The following is a 23,607-nucleotide window of genomic DNA, read 5'->3' on the forward strand; positions in this document are numbered from 1 at the left end:
ATACTGAAACAATTAAACAAGTTTCACAAGACAGTAGAGTCACTGTATTCAACTAAAAAACAAATTCCAATCGAAATTTATGTAATTTTTGTATATTAATCAAGTATTTAATATTAAGCATCCTTTAAAACCTGCTTTAAGAAATTTTCCTTTGACATTGTAAATATATTACAGTTGGTATAGAAGTGTGGTATTATTTCCAGTATACTCAGTAATTTCTTAGTAACAATATTAGTAATAAACACTTATATTATATTGACGGATGATGGGACTATAGACATATGCAGAGCATTCCTGATTTTTTCGGCATTTTTTTGTTTATGCTAAACGTCAGTTTTATGTCAGTTGCTATCGAAGAAATAGAAAAAAAAAGTTTTAAAGCATTTTTAAATAGATATATTTCTGCTCAAGTAAAAAACGTACAGTATTTAGTGAAGCCATGTCTAATTCTAATAATACAAAAGTTAAAGAATTCTATACAAACGATATAATTTATAGATTTGATAAGCACAAGAAAATAATTTTTGGAGTTGTTGTTGATAGTTACGAAGGCTCTTCAGATGTAGATGAAAATCATACTTTGCAAAAAGGGCAGATTAGAGTTTTGTGGAACAATAATTCTCGAGAACAGGTTTGGATATTTATTTTAAGTATTAAGGTCATATTTTTTAACAAAAAAGAAAATACCGTATAAAAGGCTATTATTTAAAAAAAAATACTTTAGGTATGGAGACAAAGCAAAGTTCGATTAATTAACAGATGCATAATACCAGGTGATATTGTGCGAAGATTAGAAAATGGAAAAGAGACCCAAAGAGGATACTGCAAAGATACCAAGCAAGTTGCTACTATACAAATTGTCGGTACTGATGTAATCGTTGAACATATTCCCAGCGAAAGATTACATAGTGTTAGGCCTTATGATGTTGATGATGCAGTTTGCTTGGGTAATAAATTCGGAAGAATCGAAGTGAGTTAAATAAAATATCACCTTCAGAAATTGTCTAATAAATTAAATTTTTGTCTGCTAGACTGTGGAACAAATGGTTTCAATGCAATCAAAATGTGGTTCAATAGTCGATGTTCTCACTAGTATTAATCATGATCTTGATGATTATTGGTTGTCCAAAAGGAACAGGATATCTTTTGATGCATATTATCCTGGACAAGAAGTGGTATGTATTTCATTTTTCTAATTTATTAGACATTTTTTTTGACAAATTTGTGAATTTATGTCAAACTGTTGTTATGTTATTGTTTTAAACATAATTTTTTTATAAATCTTCTTGATTTTAAGTCTCCTTTAATAGAAAATTAGTTTTAAAACTAATTTTTTCATTAAAAGAGACAATTTATCAAAAAAAACGTGAATAAAAGGTCTAAAAAGTAAAAAAGAATAAATTTATATGAATTATTTGAGTAACGGTTTTGAATTGTTTCTGTTTTATTATTCCACTTGAAAAACTGAAAGTTTTGAAAAATTAGTGATTTTCTCAGTCGAAATGATCTCTTGTAAACTGTATGTATGTATGTATGTATATATTGGGGTATTATAGACACCATTCAAAGGATCAATTTTATCCCTATTTCTTGCAGCAAACTCAACAGAACCTGCAAGTTGCATTATCTGCCAAAAGTCTTGCATATTCAGATGTTCTTGTAGGCGACAGTACCCCAATAGAACTCCTGTTAGTATTCATAGATTGTTATTACTTGAGTTGATACATTTAGCAGATCTTCTCTGGTTATAATTTCCTAGGATAGTTTTCGCTTGTCTTAGGCCCTGTAGGTTGTTTTTGTCAGTCCAAATGATCTATAGTAAACTGTAATCATGATGTTTGAAGTCCAAATAACAAATTATTGTGTCATTTTTTATTTTTGTAGATATGTATACCGAACAATTTTGAACAGCCCCATTGGATAAAAAAATCAAAATCTATGAAAAGAAATATCCAAACTCGTCAACGTTTCACCGTCCAAAACGTCGAAGACGTGTTAATAGAAGTAGCTTGGTATAATAACAATTTGGGTTATTCGAATATAACGGAAATATCACAAGAAGATATAAAAAAGTGGGTATTTCATGTGGGGGGTTATATATCTAATTATCTATTTGTTATATTTTTCAAAGATTGAAGGTGCTGGAACATCCTAGTGATACATTTTTGGAATTATCGGATCGTAAATTGTTGAAATTATCATCTGGTGATGTTTTGTTGAAGAAAAAAGACTGGATGAAAAAGTTTTCGTTGATGTACAAACCGGATGTGCCTAAAGTGAGGCATATTGTCAGTTGCAATTCCAAAATGTAAGTACTATAATAAATATCAATGTTTTTTACAGAAAATTAGTATTTATGTTTTTTTTTGTATAATTAGTATGTTTTTATTAATTTATCAATTTTATTTTATATATGGTAGCTGGTATCAATAATCAGGGAACATGATTGTATATTAAAGTGATCCCCTAGTTTTTTGGCTCTAAAAAATCATCCTCTTTAATGAATTTGTTTTTAATTGTTTGCTATTATGGTGGATTTACAAAAAAATGTAGGAAACATTTTGATTTGAGATTTCAAATGGTTTTAGGACTTTAAATGATAAATAATAAATGCAATTATAAATAACATTTGTACACCTAACCTAACTTAATTAATGGTTTCAAACTTTGATATTTTCATGTTTAGTAGTAATAAAACAATATATTTATATTTCAAAAAAATAATTTGGTAAGATTTCAGAATATTAAAATGATAAAAATAAAAAATTACATTATATTCAAAAATTTTTATTGTTTTAGGCTGTAAAAACCAGCTGATTTGTAAAAATGTTATATCTGAATGAGTGAACATTTAAATCCCTGGAAATAACATGATTTATCATTTTTTTTTATTCCTGTAATTGATATATTTCTCGAACTCCTCGTATAAAAAACCTCTTTGTGTAGAAATTCAGCTGAATTTATGTGATGACGAAAGGGCTGTTGTATTTTTTTTATGATAGAATCGACATTCCACTTTTGACTTTTTAGTATTATAACGTTGCCATTCCACAACTGTAGATACTATAAATTTATAGTGTTATTTTTCCATAAAAATAATAATTCAACTTTCACCCTGTATACTTTCTACAAATATGGAACCGAAGACATCCTATATACACAGTCACGTAGATAGACGTTTTATCTATTGATTCATGTCAAAAATATATCGATATCACGAATGGTTTCGAAAATATTGAATTTTTTATACAAGCATGTCAAAAATTTCTGATTTTTTTCAAAAGTTCTGGATCTGAAAGAAAATTTTGTTCTATTTCCTATTTTTCGGAAAATCCAATTTTCTTAGTATAAAACTACAGGAATAACATCTAATCCATTTATAGGAATACCAGAATATCTAAAATTAGTCGTTCATCATTAGTTTACCCAGCAAACGAAGAAATAACTGCAAACGATGAGGAAGAATGGTGGACAGAGGAATCGGAAGAATCTGAAGATGGTGAACTATCCCAAATTAGTATCACCAAACCAAAGAAGAAGCACTACCCACCAAAACCGAGAGATCTAATACCTGGCAATACATTAGCTGTTGAGGTATGTACAAATTATTATATTATTTCAATTTGTCATTTTTTTTAAATCTTTTTTTCAGGTGATATGCATCGAATCAAAAATAGATGTAGTTTGGCAAGACGGTACCGAAGAAAACGATATACCCTCAACTACATTGTATTATTCTATTTCATTGGATGATCATGAATTCTTTCCGGGTGAATGGGTGTTACATGAAAATACTGCTGATAACGTTAATTATGGTGTCGTTCAATATGTCAATTCTTTGGAAAGAACTGCCAACGTACGTTGAGTTCAACCTCTTTTTTTTTTATTGAAAATTTTTTTATTTATTAATTTAATTAAAGTATATTTTTTTAAATAATCATTTCGGGACCAATGACATTTTTGATAATTGTATTTGAACAAGTTTTTACTTATAAATGAGAAAATTAGTTAAAAAACATTAAAAAATTAACACAAATCTATAGATTAAGTAGATCTGCTGAAAAATTAATAGACCTGGCAATGTTCGTTTTAGTTCGATTGATCTAATATAGTATAATGTTTTTCAAATTTCTATTCGTGGGGTTAATTAATAAAAACTGTCTCTTATTTAATTTATTTAAACACTTTACACTACACTTAACTAACTTATAATAATATTCACTTATCACTAACACTTAACTAATTTATTTAAATTCTTCGATTACTTTCTGTTTCGCTCTGTTTACTATTACTATTTATTATAAACTGAACTAAACTGCGCTATAGAAAATCCAAAAGAATTCTCTAGAAAATAAAGTAAGGAAACAAATAAATAAATTGACATTTCTATAAATTATTCAAAAGAAACAATGTAAATAAACCGCCTGCTATAATAAAAAGCTATAGAAAAAAAGAAACATCAAAGGCTCCTACTGAATTTTAGAATTCCACTAAATCTAGACAGAGCCCCTCCAGGGTGGAGGCGCGTTCGTAACAATATGTACTTTTGAGTACACTTGGAAATTCGCGGGTATGATTGTGACGTCACGACCTATAATAAAGTAATTCAATGTGTTGCGGTGTTGCCAGATTATGTGATTTGATTTTAGTATACTGTTACTCGAAAATTAGTAGAAATGATGGTGAATTCTATTTATTTTAATAAAAAAATGAATTTATATGTATAAACGTCGTAATTTTGTTACTTATAATACAAATAATTGATAAAAACATTTATCTTAAGCCCAAAAGTAACTAAACGTCTTAATTAAATCGAATATTTCCAATATAAGTATTCTAAAAAATCAAGTTTTCACTAAAAAACGTCGAAAATTTACTATAAATCACCTAATTAAGTGCATCTACTGAAAAATTATAAGATCTGGCAACGTTGTAATTCGTATAACGTAGATCCTTTTTGAAATTCACGCTCAAAAACTCTAGCGGGTATCATTGTGACGTCACGACATACAATTTCATGTGTATTGGATCATAGTGCGGTGTTGCCAGGTCGTGTTTTTCCATTTCTGAATATTATTAGTTGAAAATTAATAGAAAGGATCGTGAATTTTCTCAGTGTTGCCAAAGCTGATAATATATATGGAAACCTTCGTAATTAAATTTGTTTTTACTTTGTTTAGATTAAATGGTTCACATATTCAGATAACGAAAAGAAACTAACCGAATCGTCGATGAATGAAATGAGCGTTTACGATTTAAAGAAACATACGAAATTCGTTTTCCGTCCACGTAGCATAGTTAAATCCAAACCAACTCAAAATGACAAAATGGGAAAAGTTGTAGACAGTTGCATCGAAGTAAGAATTTTCATTTTAAATTAAATTCATTGCAATTTCAATTTTTTAATTGTAGCTTAGGAATTTTCAGTTTTGCTTTCTCAACATATTAACAACTGATTAATTTATATTGACAGCCAAAAGACGTAACGCGAACAAAACAAACCTACAATGAATGGAAAACTAACATTTTTGATATGATTCAGTCCAGAGGTTATTCTATTCGTTATTTGATAGCCACAACAATTGATTCAAACAAAACAAACCCACAAAAGCAACGTTTTTCGGTAGGATTCAGGCCAGGACTTCTAGGAGGCCACTCTAGTTGTAACTAGTCAACCATAGAAAGCAACACAAACAAAATAAACCCACAATTAGTGGAAAAAGCAACGTTTTTTGATCAGATTCAGGCCAGGACTTGTAGGAGGCCACTCTAGTTGTAACTAGTCAACCATAGAAAGCAACACAAACAAAATAAACCCACAATTAGTGGAAAAAGCAACGTTTTTTGATCAGATTCAGGTCAGGACTTCTAGGAGGCCACTCTAGTTGTTACTAGCCAACCATAGAAAGCAACACAAACAAAATAAACCCACAATTAGTGGAAAAAGCAACGTTTTTTGATGAGATTGAGGTCAGGACTTCTAGGAGGCCACTCTGTTTGTTGCCAGGCAACCACACTTAGTAATTCAAACAAAACAAAACTATAATTGGTGTTGACCAACGTTTTTTGATTCAGGATTCAGGTCAGGACTTCTAGGAGGCCACTTTAATGGTTACTAAGTAACTACTAGAAGCGAGTAAAACAAAACAAACTTATAATTGGTGAAAAACCAACGTTTTTTAATAGGATTTTGCTCAGAAATTTTGGGGGGCCGTTTTAGTTTATATAGGACAGTCACAAAAAGTATATCAAACAAAATGAGCCACAATTATTGAAAATTGATGTTTTTGACAAGACTCGGCTCATGAAATCATTATTATTGCTACTATGTTGCCACAACAAGTAATTCAAATAAAACAAACCCACAATTGGTGAGCTATCAACGTTTTTTGATAGGATTCAGGTCACGACTTCTAGGTGGCCATTTTAATTGTTAATAGTCAACCATAAAAGCACAATTGGTGAAAAAACCACCATTTTTTTTATGGTATTCAGATCAGGATTATTATGGAGCCACTGTATTCAGTTGTTACTGATATCAAAGTATGTTTTTAACAATTTGTGCAATCTGGGTTCGAATGATCGTGCGTCAGTAATTTAATTATCGGTACTGAATAGTTGTAAAATGTATGTTGTTAATGATGAAACCATAATCGAACCAGCCAATAACAATTTTCTTTTTATAATATTTTTTTCAAACTCTGTAACGACTATCTGCTGATTTAATTTTTATTTTTTTTTCAGGGATACGTCAAGGTCCAATGGATAGATGGAACGGAAGAAAACTGTTGGCCGCAAGATATTGAACTCATTCCGGATACATCAGATTTGGATTTTACAGACGAGGAATCTTCAGACGAAGACGCCGCTTGCGTATCTTGGGAAACTGAAAGTATAGAATCTTACGCCGGGGATTTATCAGACGAAACCGTTCTGCAAAATTTAGCTGCCAGATTGGATTTTGTCAGAAACAGGATTATTTATTTGAGGGATGCTTTTAAACAGCACACTATATCGGAAACTTTTATGGTCAGTAAATTTATACTGAGATTGTTATTAACAGAATAATATATGGTGAAATTGATTTTTTTAAGAAAAATAGTTTGTTAAATGAATAATTAAACCTCCCCGAGGGTTTTAAATTGTTATCAGATGTCAGAAATCGACTTTTATGAAACTTTCTAATCCATTGTTGTCAACAGTTATCCTTTCGTTTAGAGCCTATACCATTTTGTCAAAACTTCTAGAACCGCTCTGATTTTAAAGAACTTGCAAGAATATTCGATTGTATATAAAAGTAGTGGCCTAAAATCGACAAATTCGAATTTAGAAAAATGTCAAAATTCGAATGAGAAAATTTATAACCTCAGATTACTATAATTAAATGAATTATTGAAACCCCCCTGAGAGTTTTGAATTGCTGTCAGATGTCAGAAGTCAAGTTATTATCATTCTAGAACCACCGAGGGTTTTAAATTGTTGTCAGATGTCATAAGTCAACTTATTATCATTCTAGAACCCCCCGATGCTTCTAAATTGTCAGTACAGTCTTTAGTTTTCTATTTTAGAATATATGATAAATTCGTAAACGTCCAGATATGCGGTAAATAACAACTTAGCCTCTTTCTTCTTTTACAGTTCGTGAAAGATCTTTTGTTGATTTACGAAAATTCGAGTTATTTGGATAAACTTTTGGGCACTTCGTATTTCAGTTTGAAAAGTAAACATTTCCAAGTGCTGTTACTCCAAGCCAAAGAAAAAGCGAAATCTTCCGGTATCGAATTAAAGGGTAGACTCTTTTCGAGCGACAATTTTTGTCCGTCCATATCGAAAATTAAATTAGCCGAAAAAGAGAATATCAATAAAATGATCAAATTGGAAAATAAAATAAACGCGCAAATCGAGAAGAAGGATTGTAAGGAATCGACCGGTGAGTATTTTTCATTCCTATTAAATATTCAATTCATTTTTTATGTATTTTGTAGCACCTACGACTCCTCTAACGCCAGATAGCACCGACATTTCTTCGTCTACCTCTCAAGACAATCTATGTTTAGAATTACTTTCGATGCTCAAAGTTCGTATGGATTTAGCTTATGCAGAAATAATAAGTCGTATCGGTGGTAATCAAGCGTTAACTGTACTAACTAAAGCTTCGGAAAACGTTGCGACGCCTTGTAGTTCGACGCCCCTACCGAGCGTACCAACCACGCCTGACGATTCTTTTTCATCGTTGAGTCCGTTGAAATCGAAATTTCTATCTAAAGGAAGCGAAAACGAACCTTATTTACTATTGGACGAAGCGCCAGTTACCCATCACTATTTCGATAGCAAATTCGAACCGACAGATCTACAAAGGTAAATTAATTAATTATTCCACCTTTTCAAATGTCCACAATTATCTCCTGTGTTCTATTTCGAACTATTTCTATTTCTTCACTGTTTTTATGAATATTAGATCTATTTTCTAAATATTTTGATGTCTGTCCTATGTTAACATATACCTACTTTTTCAAGTGTCCTTTTGTACTTGATGTTTCTATTATATCTTGTGTTTCATTTCAATTAAGGTTTTTATTTTCTCATCTTCCTTATTTGGTCTTATCATTTCCTTTTCTACTTGTCTTTTCATTACATTCTATTTTTTCAAAATTTGATTTATTACTTTATATTTTAATATTTATATTACTTTTTTTTTGATAAATTGTCTTGATTTTAGATCTCCTTTACTCGAAATTATTGTTCTAGCGTATAAAAATTGGATTCAATTCTTGTGCTTTCCTCTAATGTAATTTTCAACTTCTGACATTTTTATTTGCTTCTTTCATTATTGTGTTTTCTTTCTCCTAATTTAATACTCAACTTCCTACATCAATTGCAACTTTCATTTTGTTCCTTCCTGATCTCCTCTGACAATTTTTAATCACCCCCCAGTGCAAAATGACATCCTAATCTATACATACATTTCCTTTTGTTCGTTCTTGATGTCGACACGAGAAAGTGTCTGGTGAAGCCAGTAACTTTCCTTAGCTCTTTTTTGCTTAATGAAAGGACTTTTTGGGTTCAGTTAGTGAAATAAGATAGAAATTGTCTTGGATTGTTTAGACCTGGGGTTTTACTCTTTATGATCATAGTTTGATGACTTTTTGGGACCCCGGTCTTCTTTGCCAGATTAATGGCTTATTTGATTCAGATAAAAGCTAAAGCTACAGCATCTTTTTTGTAGCAAAACATTTGGTTTTTCTTAATTCTGTTATGTGCTAATTTTATTCACCTACAATTTAATGTTTTTTAATAAGTTCTGACTATTTTACAATAGAATATACTACAAGTAAATCTTTATTCTTCTAATTAATGATTAATAAGACTACTAAAGCTCATTACAGCTACTTAAGGTTATGATTTTCATGATTTTATCTAACCTACTCTTCACTAGTAATCTTTCGCTTTCACACAACCATGGTTGCTAAATAAATTTCATATATTTCAGATTCTTAAAATCAGTTCAAAAAGAATACAAACTATTGAAAGATTCCCTTCCGTCTGGAGTTTGGGTGCGTTCCTATAGCAATCGAATAGATCTACTTTCTGTATTAATTCGGGGACCTGATAAAACCCCTTACGAAGACGGTTTATTTCTCTTCGATATACAACTAAGTACAGATTATCCTCGATCGCCTCCTATAGTACATTACATAAGTTACAGTTCGGAAAGATTGAATCCGAATTTGTACGTCGAAGGTAAAGTTTGTATATCGCTGTTGGGTACTTGGATGGGGAGGGGTACCGAAGTTTGGGGTCCGAATAGTACTTTGTTACAACTGATAGTCTCCATCCAAGGATTGATTCTAGTTTCCGAGCCTTATTACAACGAAGCTGGATACGAGAAACAAACCGATACACAACAAGGTAATAATTTTTTTTAAAACAAAAATTAATAAATAAATATTAATGATATATATTTTTAGGTTATGAAAATTCTCGTACCTACAACGAGTTGGTGATATTGAAATTGATTCAATCGATGAAGGAAATGTTGCAATCGCCTCCGGAAACGTTTAAAAGAGAAATAATTTGGCATTTTACAAGAAACGGTCGTAAATTGTGCGAACGGCTACGTAATTATTGTTTGGAAGTGGATCCTTTGATTCCCGAATTTCCTTTGGTACCGGTTAGTAAAGGACTAAAATTATCTCTAAGTTCCGCGTTGAATGCTTTCGAAAAAGTACTAGATCGAATCGGTGATAATAATACCATTGAAATATCAAGCGAAACTAAATAATTTTTTTTTTATATACATATATAAATTTTTCGTTTATTTATTTGTTGTCGTTAAAATATCGAAATAATATATTTTTAAAGCGCAATAACGTTTTTCTCAAAAAAAAAATGAGTTCAATATATTGCGACTCCTTTCCTCTTTAGACTTTTCTTAATGTGGTAGAAATATTGTTTACTTCAAACATAAGAAAGTTAGGTTAAGTTGTTCGGTATTTTCAATTATTCTTCTTTCCCCTGCAACTAGTCCTTTATCTATATATTTAAAAAAATCTTAGTGAAGTTCACAGATTTGGTTTTAAAAAACGTCAAAATTCGAATTAAAACTTCAGATTTAGATGATTAAACCTCTTTTGCGTTAAAAATTGATATCCAGTGTTAAAATATACTTTTAATTCAACATTTCTCTTTTTTTTTCTTGTCAATTTTTCTCCGTTTATAGTAAATTTTAGAATTTCAGAATATTTAGTTAGTGGATAATTATATAGGTAACGTACAAGTTGTAAAAACAAAGAAAAAGAAGAATAACCTAACATTTTTCTTTACTATGTATATCGTTAAATAATTCAGTTGTTTCCTTTATTTTCACTTGCGATTTGTTAGTCGCTTATCAAAAAGTTGCCTTAATCAACGCTTAGTTAGTTGAAAATTATATAGGATGCAAAATATGTCGAAATTTTGATTTTATGTCTTAAGTTTTACTATGTTCTGTTCACTGTCCATTATTATTTATTGTTTTTTATTCTAAATAAAAGACTTGTGGGCTAAATCGACTCAGAAACAATGCAAATTATCATTTTTTTTGTTTTGAATTCATTGTTGTTCAATGCAAACATTTTCCGCTACTACCTAGGTGATTTAGAAGATATAAATAGCAAAAATGCTGATTTAATTAATACTACTAACGTATATCAAAATTTGACGTTTATTTTCAACTTAAACTCATCTTTTTGTCAATTTATTCTATTAAAAATAAAATCGCATTTATATATTTCTAGGACATTTTGGTGGTTCAATTCGTATTAAATTATCAGATAATATCAAATATCTGACAGAATCCTTATTAATTCAGAATAATCGTGATAATTATAAAAAAATTTATCAAAAATGTGCCTGTTTTAACTTAGCTGGTAGTTCAAATTTTGAATCCCAGTAGTTCAAATTTTGAATCCCAGTAGTTCAAATGTTATATTCCTAATAGCCAGACAAACATAAATTGAAAAATACGTCGAATTCTGTAACAGGTAAAGAAAAATCAAGACTTCTCAACCAGTATTTCAAATGACCCATTTGTACTAGTTACCCAAAATTATTTAAAAACGGGTCGAATTTTAAATTGCAAGTAGTTCAAATGACACATTTGACAAAGATAAATAAAAGAATGAAAATTTTGCTTCCACAAAACAACTTTTATTAGTTATAAATAATTGTTTATTTAATGATCTAACTCTGTATATTCCACATTAAAGTTACCTCGTTTAACTGTAGTTTTGAGATAAAAAAATAAAAATTATGGTATTGAATTTATCAAATATATTAGTGTTAAAAAAATTTCATTTATTTTGTATTAATTCTAAATTAAATACGGAGAGGTTGATAAATTGATGATTTCACTCAAGTAAATTGATCAGTAACCCAAATAATAAAGTTTTTCATGTTAAATCGTCTTGATTTTAAGTCTCTTTTGATGGAAAATTTGAAAAATCCGGTAAAATAGGTTGCACGACAATTATTACCATTTTTTGATGAAAAGAAACCTAAAAATCAAAATGATTTATCCAGAAAACTTATACAAAGGTCTAAGTGAAATACTGAAGAAATAATCCAGTTTATGATAAATTTTTTAAAAAATACTGTCAAAAACAAACTTAAAGTTGTAATTAATGAATATTTATGAATTTTATTGGTTTACAATTGAAAATTACCCAGAACTACATTATTTTTCAGCACTAAAGAAAGGTTTAAGAAACATTATTCTCTTTCTAAATGAAAATGTGACCTAAATAGTGATTGTAACGGAAATTTGAGAACTATTAGAATCAGAAAAATTCTACAGCTTATTTAGGTACATTCGTTATATAGCACGAGCCATTATTCAATTTGAATGTTTGACAATTGTCAAGTTACAAAAATTTATAAACTCAAAGGCAAAATTGGTAAAAAATTAGTTGGTTCTTCAATTTCTGAACCTCTCCATATTTTCTTTCCACTTTTGTCTGTGATCCAATAAAACTATTGAAAAATAAACCTTTTATACTAACCCTATTATTTATTGATTAGTTTTAAGTGAATATTTTTTGTTTTAGTTTCATAATTATCAATAAATACTTATTAAAAGTACACTTGGGGTGTATTTGGTTCGAACTTTCAAATGATCACAAATTTTTCTTGTATTATCTTATAACTACGCCATTTTTTCGAAATTATCCAAATTTCACGTCCCTACAACGCTTCCAACAAGTTTAAAAGTTAAGCGTTTTCACCAATTTTTGTTATTAGTGCCCCACGTACAATCTTGATAGCGGACTTATATACTAAGTAGAAGTTGCTCCTATTAGACTTAAAACACTTATTGCCAATGTTATAAAAATATTGCCCCTATTGCAATATTGTTAGTGCTTTAGCCAATTTTTGAGCAAAACAATGATAGCACAAATAAATTGTAAATATTTACAGTTTTCAATAAAGAATTGTTGACTATTTGTTGTATTATTTGAATACCTAACTAAAAAAAACGAAATATAAATAAATTATATTAAATTACATTTTTAAATGCTAGCCGGTTTTATAATACAACGTTTCGAAAAATCGACTAATTTCAAAATAGTGTTGATCAACCTGTTGCTTATGTCAAATTTCGAATGTAACCTAAAACACGTTTTTAAAAACATCAGAGTAATAAAAAAAAACAATCTTACTATTTTTAGCTTTAATTATAGTATGATTAGTTATTATTACAATAATTAGTAGCAGTATTAACTATATTTTTTTTATCTAATAATGATTAACTTATATTTAACAAATAGAGAAATACTTTTATACGATGTGGACGATTGGGCAGTTTTGAGAAAAAATTATAGAATTATAGGAGAAATAGTAGGAGATTCTTTACATACACCATCTCTACCAGTTAAAATTCTCCCAGAAGAAGCTTGCTTACTCTTGTCTAAGAATATTGTTAATGTACTAGAAGCTTCTGAAGAAATAATCAAAACTAAAAACGATCAAAATCGATTAGACGAGTATGAAACAACATTATTATCAGCTCAAATAGTTGAATATCAAGAAACCCGAAAAGTCCAAATCGAAAAAATAGTTGATAGAATTATGGCTAAACCAAATGAAAACCGAAGTAGGGAAGAAATTATAGAAGATCAACTAAAAAGAACACCTTCAGTAACAAAAGAAAATATGATTTGGCCCGTTCAATTGTGTACATCTAATACAACAAATAAAAAAACAGTTACAATAAGCGATATTTTAAAAATTACAAGTAAATTAAAAAGTGAAATTTATTCAGATTTGTGGGAAAGGGGTTATTATATTACACAAGGACATAAGTTTGGTGGAGATTTTCTAGTGTATAATGGAGAACCTATTTGCCATCACGCGGTTTTTATAATTAAATGTGTCGAATGTGAGGAAAATATTTCTCCATTAGAAGTAATCGCATTCGGTAGGTTAGGAACTTCAGTGAAAAAAAGAGCTGTATTAGCGTCACTAACAGATTCCAAAGTGTCTTATATTACAATTAACTGGATCGATTCATAATACAATATATTATTTAATTCTTAAGGGTAAGTTAGTACTTAATATAATTATTTATTAATCATTAAAGCTTATTTCTTAAAGTATGTATATCATCTAATGAATCCAGCATGTGGAGGTGTCTAATATAAAATTACAATGTATGAATATTATATTTTCCAAAATGGCAGTAAATTTGGTCTAAAACATTCTCAAAACTGATCTAGATATGAAAATTTATCAAAAAACTTATGTAAAGAAAAATGTATCAAAAAATCTTCAATATTTGATTTAATTGGTAATTTATCTAGAATATTGAGATTCCTGCTATAAAATTCTAATGCACATGTTATATTTCCTATTGTAGTTGCAAATTTGGATCAAAAAATGCACAAAATTCTTTGGTATAGAGGAAAGTATATCAAAAAATTTTCAATATTTGATTTGAGCGGTAATTTATTTGGTATTTGGAGGTGCCTATTTTGAAATTCCAATGTATAAACATTATTATCCATAGTAGAAGCAAATTTGATCTAAAACATGCTCAAAACTGATCTAGTTATGAAAATTTCTCAAAAAAATCTTCAACGTTTGATTTGATTGGTAATTTATCTAACATTTGAAGGTTCTTGCTACCAAATTCCAATATAAATGTTATTTTTTATCATAGTTACAAATTTGGGTCAAAAGATTCCCAAAACTCTTGTATAAATGAAAACGTATTTAAAAAATTAATAGTATTTGATTTAATGATCAATTTATGACATTAAAAACCATATTTCAACAAATTATGTACAGTAAATACAAATAGAGATAAAGAAGATTCTTCATTTACAATTTGTTTATTAGATAATACTTGTTCTTGTACTTCCATATTAGCATAATATAAAATTACAAATGAAAATATTATTAGTATAGTGCCTTAGGACGTGACATTAATAAACAATGCACTTACCTTGAACAGTTTATTACTGAATAAATATATACTGCACAATTAGAAAGTTTATTTTACTTAGTATTATGTGAAGATGTTGAAGTAGTAAATCCAGTTTCTCCCAACATGGCATCTGAAGATAATCGGTTAGTAGTAAATTTATTTTCTTAAAGTTACACCAGATAAGTCATAAACTATAAACAAGGGTTTCAAAATCTTCATTTTTATATGAAAAATTCTGTTCAGCTGGAACTTTATAAATTGTGTTAAAGTTGGAGCTATATCTATAAAGGAATGATGCTATTTGTGACAATAAAATTGTGAAATTTTTTGGGAAACAGATTTAGAAAAAAATGTTCTTTTGTAAACAATAACAAACAATTCAATTGACGAATCTTTTATTATTTTTCAGACAAAACAAAAACATTTACTCATAATAATTATAATCTTGTTTAATACAATATTCGACATGTTATCAATAAGAAATGAGGACAATAAATCAAATATAGATTATTCCGACTACAGTAGGTACATACTTAGCATTAAATGTCTAGCTAACATTGAGTAGTTGGCGGCCGTAGTGAACATTCTAATTATTTGTCATTATGGAGCAGTAAGTTATTATTTTTATTAATTATTGTATACATGTTTTATCTAAATTGATAGTTAAACGTTAATGCTTTCAATATTATTAATATTTCAATATCTACCACATTAGCAGGATGTTGTAAATTAACTTTTATTATGAAATAAATATTATAAATTGATTTCCAATAATGCTAAAAATAAACTAAGTGAGCAAAAAATTTACTAGTTGATGGAATATTTTAGATTGGGATCTTTGAATAATATTTATATTAGATTTGTAAGCGCACCCCACATCTCAATTTCATATAGGCTTGATGACAGATTTGTAGATAAGGACTTTGGATTCTCTCCCTTTTGACCAATGTAGTTATCTTGGTTTTATATCAAGTTGTTTCTTTTTTTTAACAATATACATTTCCGTTAAGAACAAACAAGAAACACGTTAATTGGACTGACGAACAATGGGGCTCCGTTGTCTTCTCAGACGAAAGCAGAGTGTGTTTGCATGGTAGGGATAGAAGAGTGTAAGAAGTGTAAGAAATATTCGCAATGTGTTGCATAAAAGAAAAAGTGGCTTTTAGAGGAGGTAGAGCAAAAACCGAGTTGGTTTATATTGAAACTGGCGGTGGGGGATCACTTCGTCCCCTACGTCAGTTTCCTAATGCCCGTCCATACACTGCAGGTCCTGAAGGGCAGTATTTACAAAGAGAATAAAAGCTGCAGATGTTTTACTAGAGACTTACTTGGGTCGATTTGTTTGTTAACGAGTGTAATTACTTTGAAAGTATATCCGGTAGACATTTTATTAGCACTTTAATGGGAAAATATCTCTGCTATTAAAGATACTTTGTTCTAAGAATTTTTTCCAATACTAGAAATAACATACACGTAATCAATTTTTAAAATTTTCTTCATTATCTTTATCTTCTGTTTATAATAAACATTTAAAATTAATTTAAAATATGGTGATTTATTTTAATTATCTTTTTAGTATGTGTTTTAAATTATAAAAAATATAATTTCGTGACTTTGAATCACATAAAGTGAGGAAAAAATATCTAATTTTGCTTGGAATTGAACGAAATTTTATACGGGAAATTTTTACAATATTAAATTTCATCAATAACATTTATTTAACTGGTTTTTTTCTCATATATCAGCTGAACGTACAAAAAGTTGGGTTTGAAAACACTATTTGTAGTTTTCTTCATTTTCCTACAAAATGTAGTACAAAAATCTAATTTCTTCATATTTTTATCTTTTTTTTTTTATAAAATATGCCAAAAATATGTTGAGTAATGTTGTTGGAAGTATAAAATATAAATTCTGATAAAATATATCTGAATTTCATTAACGATTAAGATAGTGAATGGAAATATTTTTTCAAGTTGAAACTTTTTTTAACATCCAAATATACCACATTAAAATGTTTATTTCAAAATAAATGATAGATGGATGTATAAATTCGAAAAAATATAAACAATAAATATTCAATCGAGTTAATCACAGGAAACAATAAATCATTTTTAATAGAGCAGATAATTTTATAACTATAATGATAAACATACCAATCAAAATACCGACAAAGCGAAAAAAAATTCTAATATAAAACACGAAATAAAAATTGAATGAAAAATCACCAAACAAAATCTCAAGTTCAAATGTTGGCAGTTGTGTTAACTAATCAGTGTTGTAACAATTATTGTTCTCAAAATCTTTTAAAATTTTTTTCTTATTTCCTATTGGTTGACTTGACTGTAACCACATTATCAATTTACGACACGAACAGGAAACTTATGATTGAAAAAAAAACTAACCCAAGCGTTTTTTTATTTATATCACTTATTGCTTTTAATTTTTTATTAGCACATAGTTTTCTTAGATATATAATCCCTTATCCTTGTCACCACGTGTCTATTTAGATACTTCCAAATAAAGTCCCTGTATTAGAAAGTATGACACGAGTGGTCGTTCACGCGATTGGTTGGCGTCAAATTAAGAAATTAATGGCGGATTCAATAAGAGAAGCGCGCGAAACAATGGTCTGTTCAAATGATCGAACAATGTTATTTAATATTGGGACATATATTCAAATTATATACAAGTTTTATGAAGGATATAACAATTATAGACATAAATTAAATTATAAGAAGGTACGAGTCAAATGAGAATATTTTTGCAACTGGAAAATGCGGTCGCCATTAATTTCTTGAAAGGAGAGAATAGAAAAGAACAAAGAGTTCTTTCTCTTACAAATAGGCGTTTTAGCTCCTGTCCAAACTTTCCACTACGAGGACTTTACTCTCAAAAAGTCAAACACAACGACCATTGATGGTTATTTAATTAAATGAGAGTATAACTGATGTTAACGTTCATTACAGAGTCTCAAATAGTGTAAAGCCAACTTATAGCTCTTTAAGAAGAAGTCTTCCTCAAATTATAGCTGTGTGTATTAAGAATTGCCTCTTATTCGTCCACGGGATGAGTTTGGGGTTTCCAACTATTTTAATTCCAGGTGTTTCTGGACGTGATTTATCAGAACGCGTTTTATTGAACGAAGAAGAAATATCGTGGATAAGTACGTACTGTTCTTTCTGAATCCACAATTCTATTACAAATGAAAAGATTATCCATATTTTTCAGGCTCTTTGAATCTAATTTGCATTCCTTTGGGATGTCTGCTGTCGGGGTCAGTTACTCAAGCCGTTGGAAGAAAACGAGCGATGCAGTTTATCAATATTCCTTTCATTACAGCATGGATTATTTTAACTTTTTCTACCACCGTATGGCAGATATTTTTAGCTCTTTGTATATTAGGATTTAGTGGAGGTTTAATGGAAGCTCCGGTAAGTGGAAATAATTTTGATTCTAGTCTTTATTTTCATTTAAAAACTTCATATTGGTCAAAATTAATCACTATACTGTTTTATTATCAACCAAGCCTTTTTATATATTTATATTATAAGATAACGTTTGTTTTTTCAATGAATGCATTATCAACTTGTCACAAACACATACTCACTTTTTTGTACATTGAGGAAGTTTTTGGATATTTTTCTAGATCATCGCAGCTTAATAAACTGATAATTTTTTGAGCTCGATTTTTTCCAAGTCTCGAAGACTTTTTCGTTTAATTTGTCAACTTAGTAACACTAACACAAAATTTATGTTGTAATATCAATAATAATTACTATTTTCTTAACATTTTAGTAATAAAAAAATAATAAATTCAAACGTTTCATTATTTATCACGTTATGTTTTGACTGATGACATATGTCAGTTGTGTCTATAAGTACGTTAACGTGTATATAACATAGAAAAGTTTATAATTTATATACGAAACATCACTTTATTTTTCTATAATGTCGCATAATTACTGTTTTTATATATTAATCATTTTATATACAGGAGATATTCCATATTTTTGTTCTTGATAAATCGAGTTTGTTGATAGAGAATAAGTTTCAAATAACAGCTAACAATTGACATTTCGACCTATATGTCATTTTGGGATGATGTCATAACTAGCCGCTATATTGTCTTGTGTGGAAAATTATTACATTAAAATTATGGTTATACTGGTGTTTTTTTTTCGTTTTTTTTGCTAAAGATATTAATTTCAATAAAAAAAGCGCTACAAACAATCAATTCTCTATAAACAAATGAAATAAATTTTTTGTTTGTTCACCACGACAATATGGCCGACTTCTCAAATCAAGTTACTAGAAACGACTTATTTCGGTGATTGTCAAAATATTATGATAGTTCGAAACGTCAATTTTTTTTAAACAAATTTTCTATCAAAAAAGACCTAAAATCAAGATGATTTATTAATAAAAGTATATAAAAAAAGTCTAGAAAGTTGAAGAAATTGCAAATATTTTTTTCTATTTTATTCATATACAGTAAACGTTAAAGTTATATCACAGATGTTTTACATCGATGCCACGTTGTAATTTTTTTCCAATTTTTGGTATGAAATGAATGAAAGAAATAATAAAACTTCTTCAACAAATTCCGCGCATTTAGTATTTGACAAGTTTTAGTCTATTTTTTCAAATAAGAGGTGTGAGAGAGTGAGAACCTTGTCATGAATAAAAATTAACAAAACCACTAACATAACCTCGAAATCTACTACTATTCCCTACGTTTACCGCATCCCTGGTGCGTTAGCCGACATTTTGTGATTCTGCGAGTATTATTATAAACACGTCTATCATTTAACGAGAAGCAAGATATTTTTGAGTTAATCTTTTTGTAGGTATTGACTTACGTGGCTGAAATAACCCAGCCACATTTACGAGGCATCCTATCCTCCACCAGTACAATGTCAGTAACATTAGGAATGTTGAGTCAATTTATACTAGGAACATGTACTAGTTGGCGTACCGTGACGCTAATCAATTGCATAGTACCGATTTTATCTTTTATTTCACTAACTTTCGTACCGGAAACTCCGGTATGGCTTTTGTCTAAAAACAGATCAGAAGAAGCGAAAAGAAGTATCGCTTGGTTGAGAGGGTGGACCTCCGTAGACGACATCCAAGACGAATTCCAAGAACTCAGTAAACAAATCCATTTGAATCAAGATAATGTGAACAGCAGAATCGAAAAATTGAGTGTATTTACGAAAAGGATTTTCCTATATCCTTGTCTACTTATTTCTTTCGTTTTCGTGTTGAATACTTTCAACGGTTACGGTCCTTTTCAAGTTTACGCTATCAAAATTTTCGACGCGATGCAAGTTTCTTTGGATTCTTATCGTTCGACGATTATTGTCGGTGCTATGCAACTAGTCGGTACCGTGGTTTGTGTTACGTCTATCAGTTTCCTTGGGAAACGGAAACTCAATTTTTTCTCTGTGTTTTTATCGGGAATTTGTTGTTTTTCCGTCGCCACTTACGCTTATTTTAATAATATCAATTATTTCGATGAAACCAACACTTCGGAAGTTAATCCCTATAATTGGATACCGACTCTATTTCTCATATTATTCGGTTTTTTTTCTTATCTAGGGATAAGAGTTTTGCCTTTTATTCTTATCGGGGAAATATTCGCGGTGGAAATTCGAGCGTTTTCCTCCGGATTTTCCGCTGGTTTGGGATACGTTATTGGATTCGTAGCCAATAAAACTTTTTTAACCATGGTTGGTACGTTCGGTTTACCGGCTGTTTTTTGGTTTTATTCTGCAGTGGGGATTTTGGGTACGTTAGGTTTGTATTTTGCACTTCCGGAAACCGAAGGGAAAAGTTTGTATGAAATTAGCGAACATTTCGCCGGTAGATCTCGACTTAGGAATAGCGTTAGAAGGAAAAGTGAAAAATCTTCACGAATCGAAGATGGAATTCATAATATAGCTTTTGAAACTGACGATAAAATCGAAAGTAGGTTATGAGGAAGGTTTTTTTTTTTTTTAATTTGATGTAAATAACCGTCGAATTGTGTAAATACATTTTTTTAATGTTCCTTTACTTATTTCTCTCCCTATATCTACTTTTTTCATTTTATTCAACCATAGGACACTTATAAAGGTCTTTAGTTGATCACCGAAAAAGTGAATTAATTTTATGTAAAAATTTATTTATTTTCTTAATAAATGTTCTTTAAAAATAAATTGGGCTATTATTTATTCCTATATATTATTAACACTGAATTAAGTACATCCCAATAAATTTCTTTATTTTACGAAACGTCGGTCCGGTCCTGTTCTTTATTAATAGTCCGGTCGATAGAGACCAAAAAACACTCTGGAGCTGAAAACGCGAGATATAAAGCTGGAATTCTGCTCAGTTGTAGTAATTGACACCCCTAAACATAAAATCGAAGTACCATCCTGAGGGTTGACCATATAAACTACCTCTAAGTGGTAAAAATTCACGTAAAATTATTATTTATATGCGTAGAAATGCAGTAATTCGATGAAGACTTTTCCAATTTTGCATTAAATGTTAGAAAGTCGTTGTTACGATAATTTACCCCTGATTAAAGGGAGAAAACCGCCCTAAAATATTTGAAAACTAGTAGAAAAACTGATTATTAGCATTGAACTGCAAAGAAAGTAAGTCAAGTGAATCCAATGAGATAACTATCTATTAGGATACGTACTAGTCAGTCCCGATCTGCTCTCTTAATAATAGTCCGGTCGCTAGAGACCAAAAAACACTCTGGAGCTGAAATCGCGAGGAATAAAGCTGGAATCCTGCTCAGTTATAGTAATTGACACCCCTAAACATAAAATCGAAGTACCATCCTGAGGGTTGACCATATAAACTACCTTTAAGTGGTAAAAATTCACGTAAAATTATTATTTATATGCGTAGAAATGCAGTAATTCGATGAAAACTTTTCCAATTTTGTATTAAATGTTAGAAAGTCGTTGTTACCCCTGATTAAAGGGAGAAAACCGCCCTAAAATACTTGAAAACTAGTAGAAAAACTGAATATTAGCATTGAACTGCGAAGAAAGTAAGTGAATCCAAAGAGATAACTATCTATTAGGATACGTACTAGTCAGTCCGGCTCTGCTCTCTTATTAATAGTCCGGTCGCCAGAGACCAAAAAACACTCTGGAGCTGAAATCGCGAGAAATAAAGCTGGAATCCTGCTCAGTTGTAGTAATTGACACCCCTAAACATAAAATCGAAGTACCATCCTGAGGGTTGACCATATAAACTACCTCTAAGTGGTAAAAATTCACGTAAAATTATTATTTATATGCGTAGAAATGCAGTAATTCGATGAAAACTTTTCCAATTTTTTATAAAATGTTAGAAAGTCATTGTTACGATGATTTACCCCTGATTAAAGGGAGAAAACCGCCCTAAAATACTTGAAAACTAGTAGAAAAACTGACATTAGCATTGAAATGCAAAGAAAGTGAGTTAAGTGAATCCGAAGAGATAACTATCTATTAGGATACGTACTAGTCAGTCCGGATCTGCTCTCTTATTAATAGTCCGGTCGCTAGAGACCAAAAAACACTCTGGAGCTGAAATCGCGAGAAATAAAGCTGGAATTCTGCCCAGTTGTAATAATTGACACCCCAAAATAGAAAATGGAAGTACTATCCTGAGTGTTGACCCTATATATTACCCCCAAGTGGTAAAAATTCACGTAACATTATTATTTATATGCGTAGAAGTGCAGTAATTCGATGAAAACTTTTCCAATTTTGCATTAAATATTAGAAAGTCATTGTTACGGAGATTTACCCCTGATTAAAGGGAGAAAACCGCCCTAAAATACTTGAAAACTAGTAGAAAGGCAAAGAAAGTGAGTTAAGTGAATCCGAAGTCCGGCTCTGTTCTCTATTAATAGTCCAGTCGCTAGAGACCAAAAAACTCTCAGAGCTGAAATTCTGCATAGTTGTAGTTGGTAATTAACACCCCAATACATAAAATCAAAGTATCCATCTTGAGGTTTGACGCGCGGGGGTAGAAATTACTCTCAAGTGGTATAAATTTTCGTAAAATTTCCAATTTTATATACGTGAAAGTCTCATAATTATATAAAAATTCTTCAACTTTGCTTAGAATATGCAAATACGAAAAAAAAAAGAATTGATTACATTGGAATGAATTTCTCTCTGTTACGATACATCCTAGTCAGTCCGGCCCTGCTCTTTATTAATAGTCTGGACGCTAGAGACCAAAAATAGCTCTGAGCTAAAATCACGAGAAAGGAAGGTGAATTTTTGCATATTTGTATTAATTGACACCCCAAAAAAGTAAAAGAATCCATCTTGAGGACCGTAGAAACTACCCCAAGTAAAATTGCTGCATAATTTAATAAAAAAATGTTTCAATTTTGCTTAGAAAATGTAAATGTAGTGAAAAGAGTTATTAATATGATAAATTACCCCAAATAGAAGAGTAGAGTATGCCTTAATAGGCTTGAAAACGAGTTAAAAATTTGAAAAAAATGGCGATTTCTGCGGAATTTATGACAATTTTCAAAAGGGGTTAAAAATAGATGTTCGTATATAGTATTAAAATGTGCAAAATACGAAAATGAAGCAAATTAAGTACACCCGAATAAATTTCCCTTGTTTTGCGCTACG

At 29.9% G+C, this 23,607-nt stretch overlaps 3 protein-coding genes across 6 annotated transcripts; all 3 read left to right on the forward strand.

Moving 5' to 3' along the window:
- The first annotated feature begins 316 nt into the window (after positions 1–316).
- Positions 317–12,978, forward strand: LOC130902179 ((E3-independent) E2 ubiquitin-conjugating enzyme). Its single transcript, XM_057814073.1, has 13 exons — positions 317–631; positions 725–970; positions 1,032–1,175; positions 1,885–2,072; positions 2,132–2,308; positions 3,384–3,594; positions 3,653–3,856; positions 5,181–5,357; positions 6,745–7,029; positions 7,639–7,930; positions 7,986–8,358; positions 9,491–9,909; positions 9,969–12,978. Exons 1-13 carry the CDS (start codon positions 440–442, stop codon positions 10,280–10,282), a joined length of 3,222 nt encoding a protein of 1,073 aa, XP_057670056.1. The 5' UTR covers positions 317–439; the 3' UTR covers positions 10,283–12,978.
- Positions 12,979–13,137: 159 nt separating this feature from the next.
- On the forward strand, positions 13,138–21,162 carry LOC130902180 (facilitated trehalose transporter Tret1-like). Of its 4 annotated transcripts, none has more exons than XM_057814076.1 (5): positions 13,138–14,075; positions 15,372–15,572; positions 17,929–18,125; positions 18,191–18,393; positions 19,810–21,162. In XM_057814076.1, the coding sequence occupies exons 2-5, from the start codon at positions 15,565–15,567 to the stop codon at positions 20,941–20,943; spliced, it is 1,542 nt and encodes a 513-aa protein (XP_057670059.1). In that variant the 5' UTR covers positions 13,138–14,075; positions 15,372–15,564; the 3' UTR covers positions 20,944–21,162. The 4 variants fall into 4 exon arrangements, with proteins under 4 accessions (XP_057670059.1, XP_057670061.1, XP_057670058.1 ...); XM_057814077.1 differs by lacking the exon at positions 13,138–14,075 and adding an exon at positions 15,055–15,105; XM_057814078.1 differs by lacking the exon at positions 15,372–15,572 and having other exon boundaries at positions 13,962–14,075.
- LOC130902182 (tRNA-splicing endonuclease subunit Sen34) lies at positions 13,279–15,026 on the forward strand. The gene has a single exon (XM_057814081.1). It carries the CDS (start codon positions 13,279–13,281, stop codon positions 14,047–14,049), a length of 771 nt encoding a protein of 256 aa, XP_057670064.1. The 3' UTR covers positions 14,050–15,026.
- Positions 21,163–23,607: the final 2,445 nt, after the last annotated feature.

The sequence above is a fragment of the Diorhabda carinulata genome, chromosome X (genome assembly GCF_026250575.1).
Source record: "Diorhabda carinulata isolate Delta chromosome X, icDioCari1.1, whole genome shotgun sequence".
In the NCBI taxonomy this organism is placed as follows: domain Eukaryota; kingdom Metazoa; phylum Arthropoda; class Insecta; order Coleoptera; family Chrysomelidae; genus Diorhabda; species Diorhabda carinulata.

Excerpts from the sequence above, each read along its gene's own strand:
- LOC130902182 (XM_057814081.1), top strand. The coding sequence starts at position 13,279 with ATGATTAACTTATATTTAACAAATAGAGAAATACTTTTATACGATGTG.
- LOC130902179 (XM_057814073.1), top strand. The coding sequence starts at position 440 with ATGTCTAATTCTAATAATACAAAAGTTAAAGAATTCTATACAAACGAT. Across the intron at positions 632-724 it reads ACAATAATTCTCGAGAACAG|GTATGGAGACAAAGCAAAGT; the intron begins GTTTGGATATTT and ends AAAATACTTTAG. Across the intron at positions 7,931-7,985 it reads GGATTGTAAGGAATCGACCG|CACCTACGACTCCTCTAACG; the intron begins GTGAGTATTTTT and ends TGTATTTTGTAG.
- LOC130902180 (XM_057814075.1), top strand. The coding sequence starts at position 15,086 with ATGGCATCTGAAGATAATCG. Across the intron at positions 18,126-18,190 it reads AGAAGAAATATCGTGGATAA|GCTCTTTGAATCTAATTTGC; the intron begins GTACGTACTGTT and ends CATATTTTTCAG. Across the intron at positions 18,394-19,809 it reads GAGGTTTAATGGAAGCTCCG|GTATTGACTTACGTGGCTGA; the intron begins GTAAGTGGAAAT and ends ATCTTTTTGTAG.